At 49.2% G+C, this 26986-nt stretch overlaps 1 protein-coding gene across 7 annotated transcripts; it reads right to left on the bottom strand.

Annotated features, from left to right (window-relative positions):
* Positions 1-161: 161 nt before the first annotated feature.
* Positions 162-18574, bottom strand: RGS8 (regulator of G protein signaling 8). Of its 7 annotated transcripts, none has more exons than XM_048946611.1 (7): positions 18438-18571; positions 18181-18224; positions 16306-16790; positions 14550-14651; positions 13731-13795; positions 6778-6944; positions 162-5029 (listed from the first exon to the last, which is right to left on the bottom strand). In XM_048946611.1, exons 3-7 carry the CDS (start codon positions 16329-16331, stop codon positions 4847-4849), a joined length of 543 nt encoding a protein of 180 aa, XP_048802568.1. In that variant the 5' UTR covers positions 16332-16790; positions 18181-18224; positions 18438-18571; the 3' UTR covers positions 162-4846. The 7 variants fall into 7 exon arrangements, with proteins under 7 accessions (XP_048802568.1, XP_048802569.1, XP_048802567.1 ...); XM_048946612.1 differs by lacking the exon at positions 18438-18571 and adding an exon at positions 18339-18380; XM_048946610.1 differs by lacking the exon at positions 18181-18224 and having other exon boundaries at positions 18438-18574.
* Positions 18575-26986: the final 8412 nt, after the last annotated feature.

The raw sequence follows: 26986 nt of genomic DNA, 5'->3' as shown, positions 1-26986 counted from the left end.
CAATGGCCATAAGGCAGCGTGACCTGTAGGACAGCAGGATGCATCCAACCTGACAGCTTTTCCAGACACACAGGCACAACAAGGCAGGTAGTTCTCAGGCTGTTTATTTCACATCCTCATGATGTCCATACAGTAAAGGTGAACAATGCATCACAGTGCGGTGATGTGGCTCAGTGGGGATGTGGTCTGTTCAGACAGCTGATGGGGTGAGGAGTTCCTCCAGCTAATGAGGGAGGTGACCCTAGAAGCTAATAAGCAGTTAATAGATAGGGAAGGTCCAACTGAACCCAAGCCCACACCTTCCCCATAGGGAAGGAATCAGGCTGAACCCCCATGTCCTGCCCAAGCAGCTCCATCACCCAGTGGCACCGCAGCTCCCAGACACAGAGGAGACAGTTACAGCATCAGGACTTATTAAAATAAAAACATTGCTCTTTTTGTTGTACCTGAAAAGAGTTCTTCTGCCCTATTCTGAAGTCACCCCATACATTCATTCCCCTCCACATCTCCTCTGAGCCACACGCAGTGATGCCTCCACACACCTTACACCACTCCTTGCTTGGTGATGGGGTCAGGTCCTTGAGGCTGTCAACCCAAAGAAGATAGAACTAAAGGAGAAGTCTGAACTCTGAGTGTCTGATGGGTTTTTCTTGTAGAGAGATGGGAAGATATGCTTCAGTCGTGGTAATTAAGAGAAAGGGACCCACCCCAGGGAGATCTCTTTAATTACCAGCATCCCACAGAGGGCTGCATAAACAACACAAAATGCCTCCTTCCCCCCATTACTTTTCAGCTGGGCACTGGTAGAGAAGCATAAAAACATTTCTTCCAGGGCAGCACTACTAACTGCACTCTGAGTGCAAAGCTGATCAGCTCCAGATCTGCTGTGCTGCAGGTTCAGTATCAGCAATGGGCTGCAGGAGGCACCAGGTGCTCCAGAAGTAGGCACTGCCTGGTTTCCTGTGCCCTTTTGCCAGCAAAGCTCTGTTTTTTCTGCATTAAGTTCATCCCTTCTGCCACCTCCCTCCCATCCACTCATTTCCCTGAACTCCCACTGAATTTACTGGAGCATCAAACCAGAGAAGCATCCTTCCAGTAAAGCCAAAAGGAAGCACAGAGCAGAACAACCGAGTTCACTGAGCAAATACACCTTTATTTACACTCTGTTTTGTTTAATCAGGAAGCTCAGAGGAAACAGCTGCAGCCGTGCTGGAGCAGCCCAGCAGCGAGCACCAAGTGCAGCCCAGCTCCATCTCACCCAGCAGCACGTGGAGCACGAGTGGGCACACAGCATGGCACAGGGATGAGAAAAGCCCAGGGGGTGCACAGATGGGAAAAGCTTTCTGGTCTAGCAGCAACATGTGGGTTCGTTCCAACTCTAGGATCAAAATGCTTCGATGCCAGAGCTACACCGCACTGAGACATGAGAAAACTGCAGCAGCCCCAGGGATGAAAGATGATGCATAAATGATGGGGAGCATTTTCTTCTTATATAATGCGCAAGGAACAGCTACTCGGAGCTCTGTAGGTGTGTAGGCAAGACAAGCATCCAGTGAAGGAAAGGAAAAATGGACATGGGTACAGAGGGTATGCAAACAAGAGGCAGTGTGACCCAGGCTTGTGCTGGTGGAGGGGAAGGGCATGGACAGGAGTGCTTCAGGTGAGGGTGAGGAAGAGGAGGGATGGCCACAGGGACAGGACTGAGAACCAGAGAGGGGCTTGGGGGAGAAGCTGGAGGCCCACAGGGGAGAGTTGCAGTGATGAGCGAGAGGCACTCCAGGGCTGGCATGAGGTATGCTTTGCTATTGCTCTGAATGCTGTAAACATTTTGGTTTTGTGTCTATCGGTGAACATTCAGTTCAGTTTGATACAGGTGCTCTTATGGGTAACTGGAAGCCTAGCAGAGTTTACATCTCCTATTACTAGTCAAACCTACACAAGAGGAAAACATAACACCACTAAAATCTCACTGTCTGTTGTTTATGCCTAATTCTCCTATTTTATCATGCAGATTTATGTCTCAGAAAAGCTTCTATAAAAGGAGACACAAGGTAACACAGACACAAATTGACATGCACTCTCACCCACCTACACCCCCATTTCCCTCCTGTGCTTAACTCATGGGACTTTGCCCTTCACGCTCTCACAGCGTGGAGAGCAGGGACCCATCAGAGCACTGACACGTAAAATGGATGGAAGTAATCCCCAGCCTGGCTGGCAGCCACAGCAGGAGAAAGGAAATTGGAGCAGATTTGGGTTTCTGCATCCCCACCTGGATTTTGGGTCTGCAGTCTATAAAGTGAGGAAAGGCCATTTGTAAACCCTTCCTTTGCTGCCAAAGGACTTGAGGGCTGCCTGCATACACACCAGCACAAGCAGAGTCAACAGAGATGACTTGACTGGCACTGTTGTTTTTTTCCCTTCCTTTCATGTGATGGCACTCTGACATGACTTGAAACAGGACTGAGTTTTTGGAGGTGTGTGCCTATGGAGAGGGAAAAGGGGGTTTGTGAGATATGAATATTCCTTTCACTTCAGTGGGAGACAAATCAAAGGTAGGATATTTGTCCTCGGTGAGGCTTAGTCATCATTCAGTGCTTTTCAGGGCTTTGGCTCTGTCACTATTTCCTTAATCAGCCCCTGGTTTAAGAGGAAGAGATAGAAGTTGCCTATTTTAATTCACTTCAGACTGACATTTGGCATAAAAGCAGCAGCTGGTGCCAATTCCTTATTAAAAAGAAGGAAAGAAATTTACTTTAAATAACCAGGCTGCTTTCCTGCAAGAGAGACAAATTGTAAGAGCAGCAGCAAAAATAACCATGCCAGGCTCAAACACCTCAGAGAATACCTTTGCTTCACTGTACACCCTGGGACATTTCCTTTTGAGATGCTATCTGGCACCAGGTAAAGGGGAAAAACTCCCTACATCATCAGGGATACAAATCCCATCACTTGCTGCAGCAAGGCTATCACAAAATGCCTGCTTAGAGCACTTCCCCAGATGGATGGGAGAATGAGAACAGCTGGGGTTTCACAGGGTTTGGGCCACTTTGAAGCTTTCTGGCACATGCTGGTGAGGATGCCAGCCCCGAGTCTGGAGGAGCACACAGAGAGATGCTGCTCTGCCAGCAAGCCTGGGCACTGACCTCACTTCTGAGCTTTTTGCCCTCATTCCTAGATAGAAACTTATGGTTCTGCTGGTTCCTCCCCATCTGGCTGTCTGTGACAACGGCAGCAATGGGCACTTGGCTGAAAATCTGGCTGGCACTAGAGGTCAGCATCAGCCAAGCCCACTCGGAGGTGTACCAGCTTTAGGAGAAGCAATAGCAGGCAGCTCACCTCACCTCCTCCTGCCACACCCAGGGTATCTGGCATTAATCATCCCTATCATGATCTGCACCTATCTGTCCCTACAAAACCCCTCAACACCTCTTTACTACCTATTGTACATACTGTTGACTTCTAGCATCCAAGCAGACTCTGTGCACCTAAATCCAAGCATGATGTATAGCTTCAGAATTTAGTCTACCCAGCTTACACCACATTACATTTAAACCTTGATCATCTGAAGCATCAGACCTACCTACCACCCTAAACTAGAATGGAACTTTACAGCCTCTGATAAACGACAGAATGGAAAGCTGCATGAGGTTACCATCCAGACCTTCATAAAACCAAGAAAACAGACCTCTGGTCTGCAGGCTTAAGTCCACAGACAGGCTGTCGATCTGCTTCCCCACCAGACAACACTGCAGGAATGTGACAGCTGATAAGCTGGGAAAGCAAAGCCATGTAGGCAGTCAGCATCTCTGCACAGCACAGAGGTGTGGTTACACAACCGACATCTGCAGAGCCTCCTGCAGCTGTTATCTGGGCCATGGAGCAGGGCCAAAACACACCTTGCACACCACTTTGAGCCCGCATGGCCGTCCTGCTCACTGTTTGTATGCAAGCTTCATGCAGCAGAATCTGCGTCTTTAGGATTTCTTTGCATTGCATCGAGCCCACAGTGGACATTCAGTAGGTAACAACAACAGTCAAGAGCAAAAATAAGATTGTGGTTTTCATGTCACCTCTCCCTGCCATGAGCTTGGTCAGGTACTACCATGAGAAATGATATCTGGCATGGTAGAGGGGTCTTGTGCTTCTCTTACACCTCAGTATGGGGCAGATGGGATATCCCTTCTTCCTACCCTTTCCCAAAAGCTGGTAGAAGAAGCCACCAAGGCCATGTATGTCCCTGGTGCTCTTTGTGCTGGGTTCTGGTATGGTGCCTAGCACAACGGAGCCTGAACGGCGACAGGAGTCCTGAGGCTGAACTACAGTACAAACAAATAATAGCAATGAAAAGCAATCATTTGCCTTAGAGGACTGGGTCTAGCAGGAGCTTTTGGGATAACCTTCCTCGTGAGAAACACTCTGCTCCTTGGCAGCAGCATGAAGACAACACTCAGCCTCCATCCCATGAAGATAAGCATACGAGGGGTCCGGAGTGGAGGTTGTATCACAGAGTGTGCAAGCACAACGGGAAGGGTGCTGAGTTTGCTGATGGTTTCCACCCTGGGAAGCAGCACGACTCATGTGCCGTTGTCTTCTGTCTCCCTCCCCACAGCCTCAGTCCCCATGACCAGAGAGGATAGCATCATGTGCAACAGCCGCAAGGTGCTACTGCTAACCAAAAAAAAGCACAGAAACTCAAAAAGTCTTGACACCATGTCAGGGTCACACTTCGGAAGACTCCCCTTCCCTTCCTCCCTCCTCTCTCATTCCCACTGCCTTTAACCCCATGGAACACTTAGAGATGGGTTGTTGCTGTTGTGGGAAGCACACGGGTTCCGTTGCTGTTCTAGCTGAGCCTCCTCTGGGTTTGAGACAGCAGGTCTGTGTAGATTTTGGATCTCAGGAACCTGGGGTATGAGTCTTTTTCCATCAGGCTGTGCACTTTTCCCTGGGCTTGGTCAAAGCAGGAAAGGGAGGGCTCCTGCATGTTCCTTCTTGTCAGCTCCCGTGTCTGGAAGTCAATGTTCACCTGGGAAAAGCAACAGGAGAGTTTTGGGTGCTGCTAAAAAAATGCATGTTTTGTCTCAGCAGCAGAGCAACCAAGCAGAACAACCAAGCACTTATTCTTGAACAAGTCTCAACAGCCCCCCAAACTCTGTGGGCTTAGTGACCCAGAGTTACAAATCCTGCCCCAAACTTGGAATAGTTGAAGAAGATACATACTGACCTAAGTGTTTCTGACCTCAAGTTGCTTTTATTCAGTCTCTTAATGAGTTTACATAGCAAATATCCTACAAATGCCTGCTCAGTCTAACATACATATCTCCTGCTGCCCAAGAATTCTCTATTCCCTCTTTTTCCTCACATGCCCAATAGGATGGAGAGTGAACTTTTAGCTGGGTTTAATCTATCAGCATACTCTTATTCAGCTATGTTGTTATAAAATAAATTGTTTGAATTTTCCCATAACAGCGTGATATTACAATGCCTTGAAATGGGACTTTAAAAAATAAACAGCCCTCGTGTTATGACTGCAGTGTGTTTGTGAAGCCAACAACAAGAGCTTTCCTGTTTTCTTTTGCTAGCAAGCCGTCAGCATTTCTTAGGGTTAGTATTGAAAACCTGGCTGCTAAGATGTTATTTGTCATTATTAACGAGCGCCCAGACTTAAAGCTGTCTCAAAAGTAAAGCTGCCTGCTGTAACACTGATGGCAGCAGAACAGATCAGCTCCCTCTGCCACTTGAGAGTCACTAGCAAGCCAGAATTATGACAAAAGGACTCGATTTTAGGAAGGACCTCATCCAACCTGCACTCACGTTTCTAACCCAGAAACAGCCCTGCAGAACTGTGAATCTCCCAGCAGGAAGATGCTCACTGAGGGCACTGCACCCTGAGATGTCCACACCACCTGGTGCCATCGGTGGCCTTGCAATGGCCTTGTCAGTGCACAGATGGGGTTGTGAGAGCCTTCTTAGGATGAGCCCTGCCCCATCCCTGGAAATCCCCCAGGCCGTGGATGGGCCCTCGGCAGCCTGAGTTGATGGGCAGCCAGCCCATGGCAGGGGTTTGAACTGGATGACCTTTAAAGCTATTCTGTGATTCTCTGATCCCTTGCAGCACCCGTATGATGACAAGCACACGTGCAAGAAGACTGCTGTGGGAGAGCAGTGCTGCAAGCACTGCATTATGAATACAGTACCACAAAGCAACATCACGACACAGGATCTGACAGCCGCATCAGCCTGTCAGTACATTGAAGAGTGCTGAACAATGCCAGGCTTCAGGTGGTGACTGCACTTTTTGTTCAGCTCTGAGCTCCTGCTCGCATCTTTTCAGGAGGTCTGATTGAATTTGGAGTTAGTCAGCAGATAAACACTCTTCCCTGGAGAGTCAACAAGTTAGTCATTGGTGGGATGCTTCTAGACACAATGTCCTGTGAGGAGTGAGCCCAACTGCCTGCCTAGGGAGCGGTAGTAAAGTTGGTGGGGAGGATCTCCTAGGAAGCTGGTGAGGTTAGGAAATGTAAGTTGCAATTGCCAGCGAACTCATTGGCAATGACTAATTTAGCATCATCAAATCAGTTGCCCTCACCAGGGGATGAGTCACTGCAAGCAGAGGCATTGGAGCAGGCAGGAGGCTTTCCTGTAACAGGAAGATTTCTCCTCTTTACCCCCTCCTCCTCATCACCTCCAGGGGAAGGAAGATCCCCCAGGCCCTGCAGTTCCATCAGGGGGACAGGACCCATTCCCTGCTGAAGGGCAGCTCTGCCTACCAACCTCACGGGGAGCCTGAACGTCAATGAACTCCTCAAAGATGCGTTGTGCCTTGGCAGCCAGCTTGGCTGCTGAGCGGGTCTTCTTGAAGTCTTCGCAGGCCAGCCAAAACTCCAGGTTCTCCTCACTGAACTCAGTCTTCAGGAAAGCACGGAAGGCAGCCAGCCCATCTGCAAGGAATACAAGGGGAGTTACAGCGGGAGGAGAAAGCAAGCTGGGAACAATCCTACAGCATCCCTCCATCTGCTCCTGCCCAACCGAGGCCATTCTCATAGCTGTGTGACAGCACAGTCCATGATCTCATTATCCATCATCAAGAGTGATGCCATGTGAAGCCAAGCATTATTCACTGTGATTAATGAAAACTTAGTTTTTGCCAGCCAACATAGCAAAATGCTTTCTTTGGCACTGACATATCAAACCTTTGAAATTTGAAACAACCATGGAATCATTAAGATTGGAAAGACCACTGAGATCATCTAGTCCAACCTGTGACTGCTCCAGCTCACGTTCCTCAGTGCCACATCTCCACAGTTCTTGAACTCCTCCAGGGTTCTTCTGAGAAATTTTTCCTCATACCCAACCTAAACTTCTCTTGGCACAACTTGATGCCATCACCTCTCCTCCTATCACTGTTACCAGGAGCAGAGGCTGACCCATCTCACCACAGCCTCCTTTTAGGAGCTGTAGAGAACAGCAAGGTCTTCCCTGAGCTCCTCTTCTCCACACTGCCTCATGCCATTTCCTCAGCTGCTCCCCATCACACTGTGCTCCAGACCCCACACAGCTCCCTGCTTTTTCTGGACACACTTGAAGCTTGAATGAGGCAACCTGTTTCCACACCACCTTGTCCACATTAATGACGGGATGTTACAAAGTGGGGCACTAAGAAAAGCCTTTAATAAAATAGAGCACGTGTGGACTCGTCTCTGACGTTCCCCATCACTTTGCTTTATTGCCTTATGACATATTTTTAGTTCCCACTCACACAGAGGAAGGATCTTGGAGAGCACAACTGTTACAGCTACAATAAAGGAGAGAGGGAAAGGACATAGCGTAATTACTACTCGTCTAGTCAGCAGTAAAAGTGTTCTTATCACTTGCTAATGCTCAGCAATTGTGACATTCCAGTAATGTAATCTGACTCAGCTGGGGCAGAATAGAAACGTTGAGAGATTTATTAGGCATCAATGCGCTCTTAAACCCCAGCTGGGTGTATTTATGGACACAGCTATTGTTTTTTATTTCCTTTCCCTGAATGGCACGAGCAGAGTAGAACTAACTGAAGGCTTTACACACACCCTTTCTCTTTTGCTAAGCTGAAGGATAAATTTGGCTCCTGTTTTTTTTTCCAGTAACACGTCTCTAACTTTTCCAGTAGGGTCTGAATAGTTGTAGCTCATGACTGGAAACCTCCCCAGTCAGCCTTGGCTGCTTCCAAGGAAGCATCTATAAATACTGATGGAGTCGGGAGAGCACTCAGCAAGGTCAGGCTCAGGGAAAGAACGATGGGAGTGGATATTGGCTGAGATGGACAAAGGCTGACAGGGTTTGCAAGCCTGGATCTCCTCCTGCACTGCTGCAAGGGGTGAGCTCCACCTCACCCAACGAACTGCTCCAAGTGTCAAACAGCAGCCAACAGCCCAAGGCAGGGGAGATATCTGACTGCCTGGATCCTCAGAGGGACCAGCAGAGAAGATGCATGGCCAGATAGGACCAAGCTCCAGGCTATTACTCTCTGCTTTAGGCTTTATGAAGATTCCTCACTGACAGGCTTGGCAATGCTAACTGCTCCATCAGCACTCTGCATTGCAAAGAGCTGCTGTGGCACAGCACCCAGCAGCTGAAACTGGAATGTCTCCACCTCAGCTACACTGCCTTCTTCCTGTCAGCCCTGGGAGGGTGAGAAATAGCTGTATCACACCCAGTCATTAACGCACTTGTAGAAAGGTTTGGGGCTGCAGCTGTGGGCAAAGGAGGGCTCTCATCCAAGGGCACTGCTGAGCACAAATTGTGGGTTCAAAACCAAAGCAGTAAGGCAACGTCAGCCCTTGAGAAGCCTGCAGAATGGAGTGTCCAAAGGCACCTCTAGGAAGCTAGCACCTGTCAGTCATGCTTCCCCTGGCTGCTCCAAGCACCTCTATGAATAGGTAGATATGGAGCAAGAGAAGACTGTTTTTGAGCTACTCCAGTTCCTGAAACCCAGAGATACACAGATATTCTAAACTCTGCTATTTAATGCCTGTAACATTCATAGTGCTTATGTGGAAGACTTGACAAAGGAGAGAGGAGCCCTTAGAGGAGGAAAAGGAGAGGACATTAACAGCTGAACTGACAGATTTCACTAAGTATGAATGGGGAAAAGCAGCAGTTCCCTGAGATTTTGCCATTTGGTAAATCATCAGACTGTAGGATGCTTAATGTTAATCATTCCAGCACCCAAACAAGCTGTTTTGACACCATCTCCACTGTGTGTCCCTGTAGAGTTCTGTCTTCCCTTTCACTTGCCTTCTGCCCAGAGAATTTACGGGCGCCCCATCCCTGCAGGTGCCCAAGGGCAGGTTGGATGGGGCCCTGGGCAGCCAGATTGGTGCCTGATTAAGTGCTTTGGCAACCCTGCCCACAGCAAGGGTCAGAACTGGACGATCTTAAAGGTCCCTTCCTCCTCCAGCCAGTCTATGATGCTGTGATTCGCTGTCCTGAACTTTCCCTTTCCTCTGCAACAGCCCCAGCACTGAGAGAGAACCACTTGCCAAAAATAGCAGCTGTGCATGGCAAATATAATATCTGCAGAACGTAGTATCTGCTCAAACAAGTGGACGTGGTGATTGATGAGATGAGAAAGGCTTTGGCTTCAGCCCTGCCCCAGAGAGCAGAGCAGCAGCTGGGACCAAGAGGTCTCCACATGCTCTCACATCAATCAGCTCCTTTTTATTTTGAAGCAAGTTTAGACAGAGGATATATAAATAATAGTATCTGGCTGAGCTCCATGGGTTTTTTTAATACATTCCTGTCATCTCCTCCCCAAAGCCCTTGGGGAGCTGGAAACAATCAGGGCAGACCTGAGAGGACCTTGCTGAGGAGAGCTTGGATGGAGGAGAGGTCATCCTGGGCCGAAGGCCACTCTGCTCTGCAGATCAACCCTTTGGCCTCTTCCTGCCTGCCTGTACCTCCAGCTGGAAGTTCAGGCACAGAGGTGGAAGCCTGCATCACTGCACAGTGCTAAATCACTGCCAACAGGTTTGTCATGGGACAGTGGCTAAACTAATGGGAAGGGCAGGAGGACCTGAGCCGGCATTTGACACGGTTGTTGGCTTTCATCTCCTGTACATGAAGGCTACCAAGGAAGCATCCCTGATGAATTTGCATTTCAAAGCTCATTTCAACTGAGAAGCATGGGGGTTGCTGTGTGATGTGAACAGGAGAACATCTGCTGTTGGGTCAGCCTTTTGAAGTAGGCTAGAAGACACATGGAGCACCTGAGAAGTACAGTTCCAAAGGGAACGGGGGAAAAAGCATGGGGATGATAAGCTGTATTAAATCCTTCATGAAGGTGGGTAGGCACAGGCTGCTCAGAGAAGCTGTGGGTGTCCCATCCCAGGTTGGATGGAACTTTGGGCAAATTGATGTAGGCAGAGATGTCCCTTCCTATGGCAGGGGGTAGGAACAAGTTGATCTTTAAAGGTCTCTTCCAACTCAAACCATTTTCTGGTTCGATATCTTTAGAACTATCACAGGATAGATCTCTGCTAGATCAGGTTGCCCATCAGTGCTCAGAGCCCTTCCAGCCTGACCTTGTCTGTCTGCAAGGATGGGGCACCCACAGCTCTCTGGGCAGTCTGTGCCAGTGCCTCACTGCTCTCGTTGTAATAAACTTCTTCCTTATATCCAGTCTAAATCCCCCCTCTTTTAGTTTGAAACCATTTCTCCTTGTCCTATCTCACAGACCCTGCTGAAGAGTCTGTTCCCTTCCTTCTCACAGTCCCTTTAGACACTGAAAGGCCACTCCCAGGTCTCCCCAGAGCCTTCTCCTCTCCATACTGAACAGCCCCAACTGGGGTTATAGGTAATTCCTTACCAGACAGGGCTGAAGGGACAAGGTCACAATGCTCTGCAAAGCATATGTACACTCTCACTGCTGCCTAGCGTTGCTTTGATGAATGCTATGTGCCTGTCACTAGCTCATGCTGATGCTGTTCTGGCTTAGAGAGAACTGGGAGTAGGAAGGGATATTCCTATGCTGTGTAGGAAGAGCAGCAAGGTGTAGACAACAGGAGGAGGAGGACAATAAAATTTGGGCAGAAGAGCATCAGGTTCACAACATTGTAGAAAAAAAATAATCTGTGAGATAAAAATGGAAACTCAGTGCCAAGGTTTTCCGTGTCAGATGCTTCATTGATAAGTGAGTAAGGGTTGAGGACAGACTGTCCTGCTGGATCCTGGACAAATGAGAAGCTATGTGTCCAGCCCCCCAAGGGATGCAGAATGAGACATGCCACTGTGTGCATCTCCCTGCGGCAGCCTGTCAAAAGGAATCTCCGTCTGGCTGACCAGAACTGCACCTCCTGGGCACGGGTACAGCGGGGGGATTTCTCCTCTGTTACTCACATCATGCACACACGCTCTGCAGACTACAGAGCTCCAGTTCCCTGGGAGCCATTGCTAATCCAGCACTGAATAGGAAAAGAATGCCAGAACCTAGCAAGTTGCAGCCACTGCTTTTTCTCCCCGAGCACCCAAGGGAACATGCTATATACGATCCTTCCTCTTGCTTTTGCAAACCCCTGCTGTAAACCAGGCTTGAGCTCCCCTTTCCTGCTGCCTGCCGTGCTCACAAGCCCTGACCCAAGGGCACACTGCTCTGGGAGATGTCTCTTGCCATGAGCTGGGACAAGGCTCCCGCTGCAAGAAGAGGGTTGGCTGGCTGATCTCATGGTTTCAAGCTGATTCACTTCTCCCATTAGCAAGAGCAAGTCAGGTATTGCTGTGCTGACCTATTTGTCTGGGGCTGCCAAGGAAGTTGGGCTGTGCTATATCCTAATGTGGCACTGTACCCCAGTGTGGCACTGGAGCCCCACTCAGCTGCCTGAAATCAGCGTCACAGCCTCCTTCCAAACGAAGCTAAATGTCCACATAGTGAAGGAGGTGTGACAGATGTGGCAGGCAGCAGCAGCCCACCTGCTAGCACTGCAAGCCACAGGGGAATCCTCCACGGGCACAGATGGTGCTCAGCCCATGCCCTGAAGCATAGAATGAAATTTGTGGCTGGCTGATGTTGTTCACCTGGGCAGTCACAGGGAAACCAGGCTGATACAGCTCTGTACTTCTCTTGGCACTCAGTGCAGATTAGCTGGCAGCTTTACTGTAGATGTTGCTTTCTTACTGTGAAATTTTGGTCAGATAAAGCACGAGTTCCTATCAGGAACGACATGTTTTTCACTAGGTGCCAAAGAACTACCATAATTACTTCCCATCATAGAGACAGGGAAGATTCTGATGTTTCATTGATCGCTCTATGAGGCTAATTGATTAATAGAACCAGATATTCTTGTAACGCTATTGGATGAAGTAATTGGGCTGAAACTCAGTTTGGCATTCACAGCACTCAGCTGAAGAGGGAACAGTGTGTGTAATTCCAAAACACAGACAAAAGGCAACTTCACTGCCTTTTGTAACCAACACATTTTTGTTGCAGCCTCTGTCCAAAAAGGAGAAAAATGGACAACTTTAGCATTATTGAAGGAAGAACAAGGGCTTGAGTTTAAAGACAGAGCTGTAACATCAATGTGAACATCCTGTCCTCTCTCACTGCCCATTCTTCAGGCACCTCTGTCTCTTTTGTGTATTTTTCCCTTCGTGTTCCAGATTTGGACTAAAGAAATGTTCCCTCTTGGCCATACCCAGATACACGATCGTTTCCTACTGCCTGCAAGCCATGATCTCAACGAGATACTGCTGCTATAATTACATATTGCTTTTTCTGCCTTGGACAGCCAGCCTGTTCAGAATTGTCACCTAATTCTCAGCCAAAACTGTTGTCATCCCAGCCGAAAATCCAGAAAATAAACTGCATATTATTCAAAATAATAATATAATTCTATCCTGTTGCTTTAATATGCAAATCCTGACCTGCTAAGGAAGTCAGCTCGTTCCTTATGGCAGTAAATCAGTTCACCGCCCACACTGACTTCTTCCCAACCTCAATTCACTCGTTTTACTCTTAAATAGAAACAAATTAATGAATCTATACTGTGAACTTCCCTGCCTTGTTTATAATTCCTCAGCACGAATGCGCCGGTGAAGCAGGGTAACGCATTCTGAACAGAATTGATATGATTGATCTATTGAATGGAGTGAGGCGCGCTGATTATATGTTTGCATAATGTTTCTTGATGTGAAACTTTCAGGTTTGCACTGGGAACTGTAAATTAGAGCCAGCCAAGTGCTACCATGCATGGTTTCTTCGTAAGGACTGCGACGGAGCACAGAGTTCAAGGTTATTTAACTGCACATTAGATTTCCTACTGCAATTGATGGTAGCAATCAGTCAGATTCACCAGATGGCTCTGAGAATTTCTGCTCTGCAGGCCTGGATTAGAATATTCTGCAAGGGACATGGTCAGTGGGCACGGTGGCAATGGGTTGGGCCTGATGATCTTAAAGGCCTTTTCCAACCTGAACGATTCTATGAATGGAAAGGAATGGGACGCTATGGTGCCATAACCCCCTACTCATGACCTTCTGCAAATGTGAAGATAAAATATTAATACCCCTGCAGTGGAGTGCTGATGAGTGGTGGCAATGAAGCCCGGCCCGTGAATCACTGTTACCACTTCCTCGGGGTAAGAGGTACCCAAGGGACCACTCCCGTGCCATGCAGTGTTTGTACCTTAGTTTGCCCTAGCTACACACAGTGCCTAGGGGAAAAAAGGTGGTACAAGTTGATCTCTACTCACATTTATGGGACAAAAGGACATCAAAAGAGTCTGCCCATCTCGTTGCTTCTTCTGTTGACAGTCTTCTGGAAGAAAGAAGAGGCAGATTACAGACAACCCATGGCTGTTTGACAAGCACACCAAGGAAGGCTGGAATTCTTCTCACCAAACTTTGGAGGTCTACAATGGAAAGGTCTCCAAGTGTGCAAGTCCCCCTGGATCCCTGCAAAGTCAGTGGGGAGATGCCAAGGGACTCTCATGGGTCTCCTCACCTCGTCCTCAGGTAGACAGGTAAAGCAAGGCAGATGAATCACACCCAGAAAGGGACCAATTTTTCCTTACTGACTCAAAGCAAAGAGCAGGGAACAAGTTCAGATGCAGACATTTACATTGTAAATGTCAAAAGTTAAGTGAAACGAAACCCACCCCTGCAGAAGTGTTTATTTCTCTCTCCTGACTGCAAGGAGAAGGTGAGCTCAGACGTGGGATCAGATGGATTCCATCCCACTCGCCTTAAATCAGGACTCCGTATTGTTTGAGGCATCTGCTTTCGTGCTGTGCAAACTAACACAGGACATTTAGGCAGTGTTTAATAACACTCAGCTAAGGAGGACTGTGACCTGGAATTGCTGCTCACCTCTTCGACAAAGCCAACTGCTCACTTTGATTTGCTATGACAGAGGGATATATTACCCCCATCCCTGGAGGTGTCCAAGGATGGGTTGGATGGGGCTGGGCAGCCTACAGCATACAACAAAAGGAAGGCAGTTCAAGAGGAGTGGTGGGCAGGGAGGGGAGGACAGAGGTGGGATGGGGTGGGGATGCTGCAGCTATACTCACTTCAAAGCCCGGTTGGGCTTGTCCGGAAGAATAGCTGTGAAATCATTATATGAGTCTGATTTGTGAGACAGGCAGCCCAGGCGAGTCCTCATCCCTCTGTTCCTGTGGTCGATGTGAGGGAGCAGGGGGGTGAGCAGGGGAAAACCAAAGAAGAGGATTATAACTCTAGCCAGAGCTAACAAAACAAAACCCCAAAGATGACACAGCTCAGCGGCTCTGTGCCATGTCAGATCTGCATCCCTCATCCCTCACCTGCGGGAGGGACCCTGAAGCATCTCCAGGAGGATGCTGAGGATGGATACAGCATGGATACTGGCTCGCCCTATGCCAACCAGTTGTTCTACTGGTCCAGCTGGCACAAAGGCTATGTACTGGACACTATGGTGTCCTGGAAGGGCCTGCCCTCAGCAGAGCAGGAGGGCAGCTAAACCTGCAATCAGCTGCATCAGAACAGGGTGGTGCCCATGCTGTAGGCAGGAAAGGGTTGGAGGGCAGGAAGGAGCTGTGCTGCAGAGCCGGGGGAGCCCGGCCCGCTTCTTTAGACTCAGCATTACATAAGCAGGCTAAAGCTTCCTCTTCCATGGCAGGTTTATCCATGCAGAAAAGGACCTTACTGCTTTTCCCTTTGAATTTCGGAGCAGTTCCAGTGCTTTGCTCCCACATAGGCTCCTCAGCTCCCTGCCAACTCCTTCCCAGCACAACTGATGCGAACAGCGTCACTGGGATGGAGAGAGCTTGGAAAGGAAGGGAACACAAAGGAAGAGGGAGATGGAACATACATGCACGGCACTGGACTGGCATCGTCTCCCCTCAGAAACAGATGCCGACTGATGGTTGGACAGTGTCTAGAAGGGCAGAGCCTGAGCTCCCCCCAGCCTAAGAGCACCCCTCGTGGGTCACTCCTGAGCATGGGAGGGCCGTGGCATGCACTTCTCAGCTGCTAGACTCCCTCTGGAAGCTCCCTCTGAGCCCTGCTGCTGAGCAGATGCCAAACAATCCCTGAGACTGCAGAGGGAAGCACAGCGTTTCTCCCTTCCCTATGCAGAACACTTCAGCACTGAGCTAATCTGTAGCACGCCTGTCCCCTTTCTCCTCCCGCCCTGCAGAGAGTTTCTATTATTGCACATTTTCATGTAATCTTACAGCAAATTAAATGTTAATTAAATGCAACGAGTGTCTCCCTGGCAGAGCACAGGCAGCTCCAAGCAGAGAACCTGGGGATCTTCAGTGGCAAGAATAGCTCTAAAGCCCGAACCTGTGACCAGCAGTCTCAGGATGTTGCCCTACATCCACCCCCCACAGCAAAGCAGACACCCTGCATGCAGAGAACTGCATCCCCAGCTGAGCCTGCTGTGCTCAGACTGACACTGAGTGGCTATAGGATCCCACTGGTACCTTTCCCATATGCCACCTTCCCCCAGCCCTTATTCTCCTCAGCCGTGCCCTGATGAAGCTCACGGCTTCCTCAGCAAGAGATGTGGCATGCACTGCTGCACTGCTGCTCAGATTTCTCTCCAATGCCTGAGATGAAGAGGCTGCAGCAGGGAATGGCAGCAAGGAGGCTGCGGTGCTGCACTGTGAGCACAGAGCTCAGCTCGTGGAACACAGGTCGTGATTCCAGAACAGGACGTGGGGGAAAGAACATGGGTTGGTAGGAGGTTGGGAGGTAGGGGAAGGGCAGGAAGGAGCCATGAGGCTCACAGAATGAGGCAGACAGCAACAGGATAGACAAGGGATGTGGTGTCCGTGCAGTTACCTCCGTGGGATCAGTAACGCAGCCATTCAGGACTCCAGTTATGGCCAATCCTCTATCTGGTTGGCTTGGAGAGTGGTTTGCAGGAAACAGGAGTGTAGAAAGGAGGGATTCACAGTTTCACGCCCTGGCACTTAAAAATATAACAAAGAATCCTCTGCCAGAAAAGGAGGGCCCGCTGCTCTCAACCCATTTGATCCTCGTCAGTTTTCCAATGGAAGACTCTTGGACTTGAAGGATGATCACAGAGAAAAGACAGCATTTCCTCCTGGGAGCAGAGCCATGGGGTAAGTCCAGCTGCAGGTCCGAGCTTGGTGTCACGGCTCAGCATGGAGCAGCAGGGCTCAGCACAGCTGCATTCATCATGCAGTGCCTCCGAAGGTCGGTCCTCTACAGGCAAAGCTCCGGGGTGACCTCCCTAAGAGGACTGAACTACCTCTTGTCCCCGTTCCTGCGAGTCATGGCTGGCATTACTGGCCATCGTGGTGCTGCAAACAGAAGAACAGGAGGACTTCATGCGTCTGTGGATCTCTCCTTCCACCATCACAAGGCTCAAGCACTCACACAGACGAACTCAAAGAAAGCATCTCCTCATCTGGGCAGTGGGAGCTCGTGGGAAGCCGTAGGGAGGGATGAATGGACTGACGGGGTGGCAGGGTTCCCTGAGCACGGGCACACAGACGCTGCTGGAACAGATCTCCCAGCAGGGAGCGGAAGGCAGTGTCCACTAAGCTGGTGGGACAGAGCAGGATGGAGCCGCCTGCGTAGTGAGCAAAGTGCAAAGGTTTCCTGTTTGCCAGGACAAGGCTGAGCTCCAGATAACCTCCAGGTCCCCCTGACCAGAGGGGATAGCCAAGGAGGAGAGCAAGGAGCTGATGGGAGCAGCAGCTGCATGCAAAGGGCCAGGAGCTTGCTCTGCCAGGGCCAGGGGAGATCCCAAAGCTCAGGCTGCCCAATGCAGCATCCCTTTTAAAACCTGATTACATTAAAAATGCACAAAGCCTCTTCCCAACTAAATTAATGGAACTGGGATTGCACTATACGCCAGTGAGTGCATTTTCTTAATCCCTGCCCTGACCGGCTGCTTCGATGCGCTTTAACTGAAATCAATCCTTGTAATACCTTAAGCCCCTTCAAAATTTCCTCATTAACAGCTTCACCCGCATGTGGGGCCAAGCAGAGGATTTCCCAGAGCCCAGCAGCCCCTTCTCTCTCTGACAGCTGGGATGGGTGCCTGCGTGGTGCCCTCTCTTGCAGTCTCCCCTTGCTGCATGCTTTTGGAGGTGCTGTTACGAAACAGCTTGCTGCTCACCCCTGCTCCCACCCACAAAAACTGCACAACAGAGAGGCACCCAACTTCCCCGAGGTCCCAAAGTCTGTCTGACTTTGGAACATCAAGTCCCACAGCCAGGCTGGAGCATCTGTGGGTATGCCCTTGGCTCGCCAGCGAAGTCAGTCGATCTGTTTAGAAACAGAATGCAGTGAAGGCATCCCAGAAAGAGTCTGTGGTGAGGATTATCGCTTCACCCTCCATCCCTCGTCCTCCTCCACCTCCCTCCTACGGCAGGACCCCAACCAGGAGAACTGACAGACTCATCATGGATGCATTTTGGGGTTTCTCCTTGGGAGACAAAGGGAGGGGGAGCAATTATGACATCAGGATTATCGACCCCCCTCCATCCCAGGAGATCACCTGAGCAAAGATAAGGGAGCCATCCCAACCAGCAGCACAAAGGGGAAGAGGAAAACAAACCAAACAAACACCAGACCCGGGGGGGGGGTGGGAGGGGGGGGCTTCAGGAGACTAAGAACCCACAGAGCCGAGTAGATAAACCGAGCAGGGAGGCACTGCTGACAGGCACACAGCGCGATACTCACCGCGGTTGACCTGTCCTCTCCACCCGCGAGTGCTCGGGAAGGCTCTGGAGACACAGCAGAGAGCTCCCTTCGCATCCAACCCCTCGCACTGCCCTTCGAACCCTTTCTTTCCCCGCACCCCACCCGGAGCCCCGCGCTTCAGCCCCGCACAGCCTCACCCGGCGCTCCGCAACGCGGCGGCTGCACCGCGATGGGCGGCGATGCAGCGGTGCCCACCTGACCCGCACGTCCCTCCGCATCCCTCCTCGCCTTCTCACCTGCTGGGAGAATCCCCCCGCCCCGCTACAGATGCCGGGGGGGGAGGAGGGATGTCTGCGAGAGCTGTCGCTGCTGTCACCCTCCCCGCTTTGGAAGGGAGCGTCCCTCCCGCATCGCTTTGATCAGCTCCTCTGAGGCTTAGGGGAGGATGCTGCCCTCGGATCGTCGGCAGTCGCGCAGACAGAAGGGAGAGGGGAGTTTAATTAGAGAGCCTCTGTGTCAGAGGGGTCAAGGGAGATCGTTAACCTTATTGCACGGCATGGGAAAGGGAAGAAACCAACCCACCTGGCAGCTTAGGTTGTGACCAGCCCTTGCTCTCCTCTGCTGCGTGCCCCCTGCCCTGGAACCTTGGCTTGCTCACAGCACAGCCTCCCAGCCCTCTCCTGCACCCAGCCCTCCACCTTCAGCCAACAGAGTGTGTATCCAGGGCTTCTGCTAGAACCTATCCCTGCACCCCACTAATAGGATTCTGCCTCTCAGCAGTGAGACCTCAGGCCTGGGCTTGGCTCAGCTGCCAGAAGCACTGCCCCTGGATGCCAGTGCAGATGTTCAGAGTGGTAGAGGATGTCCCATCCCTGCAGACGGCCAAGATCAGGCTGGATGGCCTCTGAGCACTGGTGGAGCTGTGGGTGTCCCTGCTCAGTGCAGGGGGTTGGACCAGATGACCTTTAAGGATCCCTTTCGACTTGAATAATTCAGTGATTCTATGACCACGAGAGCTCCTGCTCACTCACTTCTTAAGGCATCAGAAACAAACAAACACCACAAATCCCAAGCAGTTAAATCAGTCGTTATTTTTCTCTCATTGCCTTTTCTCAGCTAACAAAGCACTGGGCTGACATCCCTGTGCTACTAGCAAGCAGCATGCCTTGAGATAGCACATCATCACCAGGCAACATCCCTGGGGATGGAGCATCCCGCAGAACTTACTATGAAAACACAGGGATTAGCAGCACTGCAGGCCTGATCCCACTGCTCCAGCCTGGATTCCCTCCTTCACAGCTCATCTTGGTAAGGAAATATTTTCCTTGCTGTTATCCTCCCCTTGCAAAGCCCAGGTCATCCTGACTTGGATTTGTCACATCTCCGGTGATGAGGAGACAAGTGCTGAAAAATACCCTAAAAAAATGCAGTGGTTGATACAATCTCCTCTCAGCCAAGGTTAAAGGTTGAGGTTCATCTGATGCCTCTGGCTTGTTCCAGTTAAATAACAATCCGCTTCAGCCCTTCCCTGAACCCAAGCCAAATTTAAACACAGCATCACTTAGGGTTCAACTCCTAGCGTGTCATTTTTGTTTTAATGCATTTCCACACTTCCAGGTTCTCCCTGGGCAACTGCAGGATGTCACAAATGACACTGGTTTTGTAACACAACCATCAGATCTCACTCACACATACAGACATCGGGGGAGTGGAGGGCTGCCAACAAAACATTCCATCAACAAAGCTCTACTCTGGATCCTCCTGATCCATTACTCATATAGAACCATAGGATTGGAAGGGACCCTTCAAGGCCATCTGGTCCCACTCCCTGCACTGAGCAGGGACACCCACAGCTCCATCAGTGCTCAGAGCCCATCCAGCCTGACCTTGGCTGTCTGCAGGGATGGGGGCACCCACCACCTCCTGTTGCAACCCACAGACCATTCTGCCAACCACCATTTTTCTCCTACGTCCCTGGGCTGGGTTGGAGTTAATGGAGATCAAAGTGAGCTGTGTTGACACAGGCACGGCGGGAAGTGTAATTAAATTGCAGATAAAGAGAATTGTACTTTGCAGGGTAATATTTTAGAAAGCTTCTGTGAGAAAAGATTTATAGCAAATTCCTTCTAAAATGGCCCTGATGTTTCCAACTACCCCGTAGCTCGTATTTAAAACCTTTTAATAAAATAACTCATTTTGATATTACGTTTGAATCCCATATCATAAAGGGTAAATCTCTAAAGAAATGCTTTAAAGCAATCTCCCCATGACCTGCTCTCAGCAAACATGAACACAGGGGGATGGCTGTCTGTCACCAGGCAATGCAGGTGGGGATTTACCAGCCCACAGCCTGGGCATCCACCCCTCTGGGCTATGTTGGAACATAGCACCTCTACCAAGCAGCTCACAGGCTTGGCTGCCACCTCTAAGTGAGATTCCATTCCAACTTTCTTGTATTTTGCTGTAATTTCATCATCATTCTCTGATCAAATGTCTGCAGCCAGGAGCTGCTGCACTTGTAGAAATACATCAACACCTCTGTGTGCTTTGCTAAGTGTTAAAGCAGTGCCAAGCAGCGCCCTGGCAATGTACAGGGTCTCCAGCTGAAGGAACACAGCTGCCAATGCCCAGGACTCGGTGCTCATCAGCCACAGGAGCAGCACTGGCTGCTCTGACTCACCAGCTCACTCCTTTGCCCATCACACAGGGGATCTCCATGACCTGCAGCAGTCCCAGAGGCCACGCTGCAGGAGAATGCATCTGCCCCACTTTTCCCCACCTGCACACCCTCCTGCCAACTGCAAGGTTCCCCTGCAGCCTTTGCTATATGTGGTTCACTTACCTCTGACATGTTCTCCTCTTGCTCCAGTTAGTTTTATTTCCAACTAGCTCAGCCCTGGTGTTATTTATTGGTTTACTGTACCATCACAGATACCCAGGACACAAACATTCAGAAGAAACGCAATCCACCATTTTAATATCACAGCAATAGAGATGGAGAAATCCAAGCACAGCAGAGCTGCAGGCACTGCCTTTCCTTCCAGCATCAAAGCCCACTGCTAATCCCATTGAAACGGGGATCACCCAGCCCCTCTCCTGTTTCTGTTGATTTCAGCTCCCTCCTCTTTCCATCAGCAATTCCAGAAAAACACAGAGATCCCACCATGTGGATGCTGCTGATAAAGTCTATAGGTGTGATGCATCGAAGGGAAAACAACAACAAAACACATGTGGGGAGTGAGGAACCATCTGCTGCATGCTCCTAGAGCACAGCCAACCTCCTGTCCCTCCCCACCCCGGGCACCGGGCAAAGCATACGGGCTGCAGGGATGCAGCGGGGTATGGCTGGCCAAGTGAAAAGGATGGGACCCTGTGGGTGGTGGTGGCAGTGCCATGCCAGGATGTGGCAGGGCTGTGTCGCTCACTGGGGCCAGTCAGCACTGCTGGAAAGGCTCTACATGGCCAGGGACTGCTGCTCCTCGGGGCTGTGCCAGCATCCCAGCTGCACGTGAAGCATCAGATGGTTTGGGTTTTTTTTGTGCCTGTGAAAACCTAAACTTAGCGAGCAAGATGTTAATTCCTGGGGAAAATAGGCCGTATTTATGTAACCGTGAAAAGCTGCAGTGAAAGCTGCAGATCCAATGAGAGAGAAGGAGATGTACGGGGCTAATACAGCACTGCTGTTCACTCTGCTTTGTCAGGACCTCCAGTGGGCACTTATCCATCACCCTACAGCCCAAAGGAGCAGGTCAGAGGCTGTGCAGCCCAAGAATAGAGGTCACATTGTGTGTGCTACATCACAGCCCGGTCTGTCGGGGTTGAGAAGCACAGGGTGTGGAAGCCTGGCTGAAGGAGCACTGCAAATGGCAGCATCTGTGTGTGCAGTGAGCAGCATGAGCTCCAGCCCAGCAGGGATGAAGAGTGCTGAATACAGGGTGAATTCATTCACAGCCATGCAGGATGGCATTAGTGCCTGGCCTCTGCTTGCAGAGACATCACCCATGGTGTGCTCACAACGTACCACAGTCCCTTGGGCATAAATAAACCTTAACACCTCCCAGCTCCTACCATTGCCAGTCTGGTTCTATCTGATCTTGTGGACATTTACCTGAACGCAGCAGGGAACAATTTCCAGACAAATTGGTGAGATGAAGTTGTGACTGCCTTTAAGCAGAGTCCAAGCTAGAGGCAGCACTGTACGAAAGCATCAGCTGCAGAAGGTTCTGTTGTAGTTCTGTGTGATGGAAGGTCTGCTCCAGGAGAACACCACACCACAGGAGCACAATGGGCTGGAGGCTAAAGCAAACCTTAAGTGTTGTTTTCAAACAAATGGAGGCAGAAATGAGTTTTTGAAACATACAAGGAAAAGCTTTGCCAAACTGATTAATATCCTGAGGGAAAGCATAGCTTCTAAAGAAACTAAAACATCACATAATAGAACACGCTTTTGGGAAAGGACTCTTGAAATAACCTCTCTCTCTTGCCCCTGGGAACAACACAACGGGTAAAGAGTTTCCAGAGAAAGTCTTAAAAAAAAGAAAAGAAAAGAAAAAAGGCCATTTACCCTTCTACAGCAGCACAGCCTCGAGGAGAGCCATCACCTTCTAACACCCTTTCCTAATCACATCTGAGAAGGATATAACAGCGTTCCTGCTGCTCTCTCATTTCCTTTGGCTGTCGCTCATTTCTCACTCAAACCAACCCACTGTGAGCAGCAACTCTGCAAAATGTGTTTTGGAGTCATCGACCAGCTTCATGGTGCACAACAACAGGGGACTTCCCATCTGCTGCTGTTTGTTTAGCCCTCACATTACTGAACTAACATCTGGAAAAGCTGCTGAGCCTCCACTTGAAGTGATGCACTTGGAGAGTGTTTCTTTGCCCTCTGTGGAAGATGGAGTGTTGCAGGTATCACTTGGAAAAGAACAAGAGATGCTTCATTTGGTGCCCAGATTTGCATTTAGGTGTTCTCCTGACACAAGCTGAGGCACAACACAGTCCAGCCAACTTGATCCTGAGAATGGGTTGCATGCCTAGAGAGCCACATGCTAGCTCTGACTAAGCAATTCAAGTCCTCTTTCAGATTTCTATCACTGCAACACAGCTGGATCCTGAGCCACAGAATCATTAAGGTTGGAAAAGGGCACTAAGATCACCTAGCTCATGCTGGGAGGCAAGAGAAAGCCCATTCTCAGAAGCCATGGGTTGGGGAGATCCATGGCCAATAGCACTAGGAAGGCAAACAACACAGCCCCAAGACCCAACACCGGGAGGGAGATGGGGCTGGTTCTTATATGTGAGGTTGGCTCTTACCTACTCCTTCCCCTGCCATCATTTGCCTCTCACCGGCCCTGCTCAGACTCCAAGACTGGAGATAGCGTGATCCTTTAAGCCACCCCTCCAAGGGGTTACGCCATGTCCAAGGACCCAATGCCTAACTTCACTGCAGCCCAGCTCCCTAAAATCAGGAGGAAAAAAAAACTGAGCAGAAAAAAACCAAAACTTAAGACAAAGCAAGGTTACAGGATGGCTGCAGCAGAGAAAGAATCAAGAGGAAAGACATGAATACTGAAAATTCAGTAGGAAAGAATAATAGAAGGGTTGGGATTAGCGAAGTGCCTGCAGTCTCTGCATCTGATTGTAGGCATCCAAACAAGGTGACCCAGAGAGACAAGGCTGTGCTTCAGGATTTTCCATCTATCACATCTGTGTAAAGATGCCCACTGATTGACACTACTTAAGCCACACATGCAGCAGCCCCATTGGAAAGCATCAACACCTACTGCACAAGGCAACCCTACACGTGCTGAGTGGCATGAAGAGATCACAACACGTGCTTTGCTGTCTGCAGGTCTGTTCACAGCCCAGTGTGATGTTTTCTTTTTCAAAACAGGACAAGTTTCGTTGACCTGTGTTTTGCTTATGATCCAGTATAAACACCAGCTGTTCCTGCTGCTGGTCTATAGAGTTAATGCTGTCTATAGAGCTCCTATAGTGGATCAACATGCATTTACCTGTATTGCATGGCATCCTACTTTTTCCATGACCATTTCTCAATTCAAGGCTTGAATTCTGCCTCCCTCTCCCAGCAGCCTACATGTTCTCCCCACTACCCTATGTGGGGAAATAGCTGGTTCCTCCATACATGCACCTACACTCTCTATTCACCACCCAAGATTGAAAGAACGTTGGGCAAACACCCAAAAAAGCATTTGGATACAATCATCCAATCACTTGGTGCCCATTTCATCCAGAATCACACCAGACACAACTATACCAAAAGGCTTAGCATATTGTCAAGTACTGCCTTCCCCAAAGCGTGGGACCTCTTTGTCTTGTCACATGGGATTACTTTGGTTTGAGATGACTTTCTCCTAAAAACCCCACATGCTTTACTTGTTGAGCACCTCTCCAGGCTGCTTTTGTTTCAGATATATATTTTTTTCCTCCTGCAGATGATAATTAAACAGATCTGCAATTACCCAGGCCTTCTTTGTATTCTTTCTAGAGACAGGTACTACTTAAATCCAGGGCATTCAGGTGCCCCATTTTTGTCAAGAAACACCACAGACTGTTCTGAAATCACTTTAGCTTGCTCCTTAACAAAATCCCTGACACTCAGACAGCATGAGACCACCTGTTTTCCCAAGAACACCCATGACATTTTTTCTGCATGTTAAGCAGAGATCTCACTGATAATTGTTACCACAGGCAGTGCTAGTCAGTGCTTCTTTCTCTTCAGCTTTTTAGAAGGGTCTGTAAGATAGAACAGGGGGTAATGATTTCGAACTATAAGGGGAGATTTACAGTGGATATAATGAAGTCAGTATAATCAATAAGGGCAGTGAGGCAATGGCACAGGTTGCCCAGAGAGGTGGTGGTGCCCCATCCCTGCAGACAGCCAAGGTCAGGCTGGATGGGCTCTGAGCACTGATGGAGCTGTGGGTGTCCCTGCTCAGTGCAGGGAGTGGAACCAGATGGCCTTGAAGGGTCCCTTGCAACTCAAACAGTTCTATGACACTGAGTTGGCATATGGATATAAAAGGGAAAATGCACGAGGATGTGTGATTTGCTCACTTTAAATGCTATAAATGACAAGGCATAAAGGCTACATACACAAAAAGGGCAGGTGTAATTTGTATACAACCCAGGCTTCCCCACTATCAAAAAGCCATTTCAGAAGAAAGAAAAACATGTTCTATTAGGTTCCCTTGCCTAGACTAAGAAATATTCTTGGAGAGGTACTTAAGTAAGATATTGGCTTTGATAATTCTATTACAAAACAGGTAAGTTGGACAGTAGCAAGAAGCTGTCAATAAATCCAGGAAAGCATGCATCTTTTTCCACATTTGCTTAAGGAGAGCCAATGCCCAGAAAGGAGATACGCAGAAGTGCTGGGAGCTGCTGAAAAGCAGAGCCTCCACAATTACCTGCCTGGTGCAGCCCCAGGGACCGCAGGAAGAAGGGAATCAGGAGCATACTTAGCTAACTGATGAGTCTGCACTTAACGGGTGCTTGTATTCGTTGTTATTTGTCTCACCTTCTGCAGATGCAATTAGCAGAGGCCTGCCAGGTGCTTTCTTCACGTGGCTCCCAAAAGAGCATGAAATCCAGCAAGACATCTCCCAGCACAGCCATGGCTGAATTCGGTCCTAGGCATTTCTGTGGCAACTGTGCTAAAATTACATCCCTCTCCTTAAAAGAGCTGTCTTTTTACTGGATGTCTTCTTTATACATGGATAAACATCTCCTGACAAGACAACAGAACAGATGACAAACAAGGAATCTACATTTTTAAGGGATACCAACAAAGAACTGTGGGCTTCATCTGCAATTATCTTCAAACTGCCAAGCAAACAAGCCAGATTCTCAGGGCTGACAGTGTTTTAGATCTATCACTCTCTAAATTGAGTTTAATATTAAAAAAAATCTGATAGCACACTATGCTTGTTGTTCTGCAATCAACTCAACTATACGTGCCCTTGTACCAACTGTTCCCTGAAATGTTTTTATGCTGTTCAGTTGGCATCTGCTGTTCAGGGAGGAGTGAAGAGTTGCCCATAGCTTCTTAAGGTACTTCATGTAGTGGTTGGGTTTGGTTTTGTTTTGAATAGTAACCAAAGAAGCTTGTTTTTCACCCAGAAGTTTCCTTGTATATTGCTGCAACATGGGGCAGAAAGTGAACACATCAAAATATAACAGTTTGCAGGAGAAGAGTACAGGACATCTTCAATTCTACTCAGCACTGCAGCAAAATCAGAGGATATCAAGATTGAAGGAGAAAGCTGGAACTTATTAGAGGAAAATGGGACCAATGCAGGCTGAATATATCTGCCACAGAGTTCTGTGCTGCAAAATTGTGGCTGGCACAGCTGGTGACCGCATGTAAGCAGCATTTGTTAATTACATAAAACAATGCTGGGAGGAAAACAACAAACTAGAGCACGAGTCTAAAATAAGAGCCCAAATATTTAGAGGTGAAGTCAGGTGAAGTTTACATAGGGGATTTCCATCTGGCAGCATTGATATGGCTGTCAGTTGGCTGTGCCTCTGCTGCTGCTGTTAGCACGTGGGCCAAAAGCACAGAGAGAGCACCGAGCATCCTCACAAGACTGCTGGCTATGCACAGAGACACCAGTGAGCAAGTGTGGTCAAAATATGCCACTGTTTTTCACCATCAGTTGTTTGCACAAGAGGAGAAAATAGAAAAGCTCGCATTTGGGAGAATAAACTCACCTTGTCCTTTCACTCTTAGCATTACAGATGTTCTCTGGGGCTGCCTTTACTCACTGAATGCCATTTCAGTTTCACCTAACACCAGCCACGTCCCTCCCAGAGGGATGCA

This window comes from Lagopus muta, chromosome 5, assembly GCF_023343835.1.
Source record: "Lagopus muta isolate bLagMut1 chromosome 5, bLagMut1 primary, whole genome shotgun sequence".
In the NCBI taxonomy this organism is placed as follows: Eukaryota; Metazoa; Chordata; class Aves; order Galliformes; family Phasianidae; genus Lagopus; species Lagopus muta.
Note: the sequence above shows the minus strand (reverse complement) of the source record. Positions and strands in the feature narration are given on the sequence as shown.

Coding starts and splice junctions, on each gene's coding strand:
- RGS8 (XM_048946610.1), bottom strand. CDS start 16,331: ATGGCTGCGTTACTGATCCCACGGAG. Junction 6,945..13,730: donor TGTCCTTTTGTCCCATAAAT/GTGAGTAGAGAT, acceptor TATTCCTTGCAG/ATGGGCTGGCTGCCTTCCGT. Junction 5,030..6,777: donor ACGTTCAGGCTCCCCGTGAG/GTTGGTAGGCAG, acceptor TGCTTTTCCCAG/GTGAACATTGACTTCCAGAC.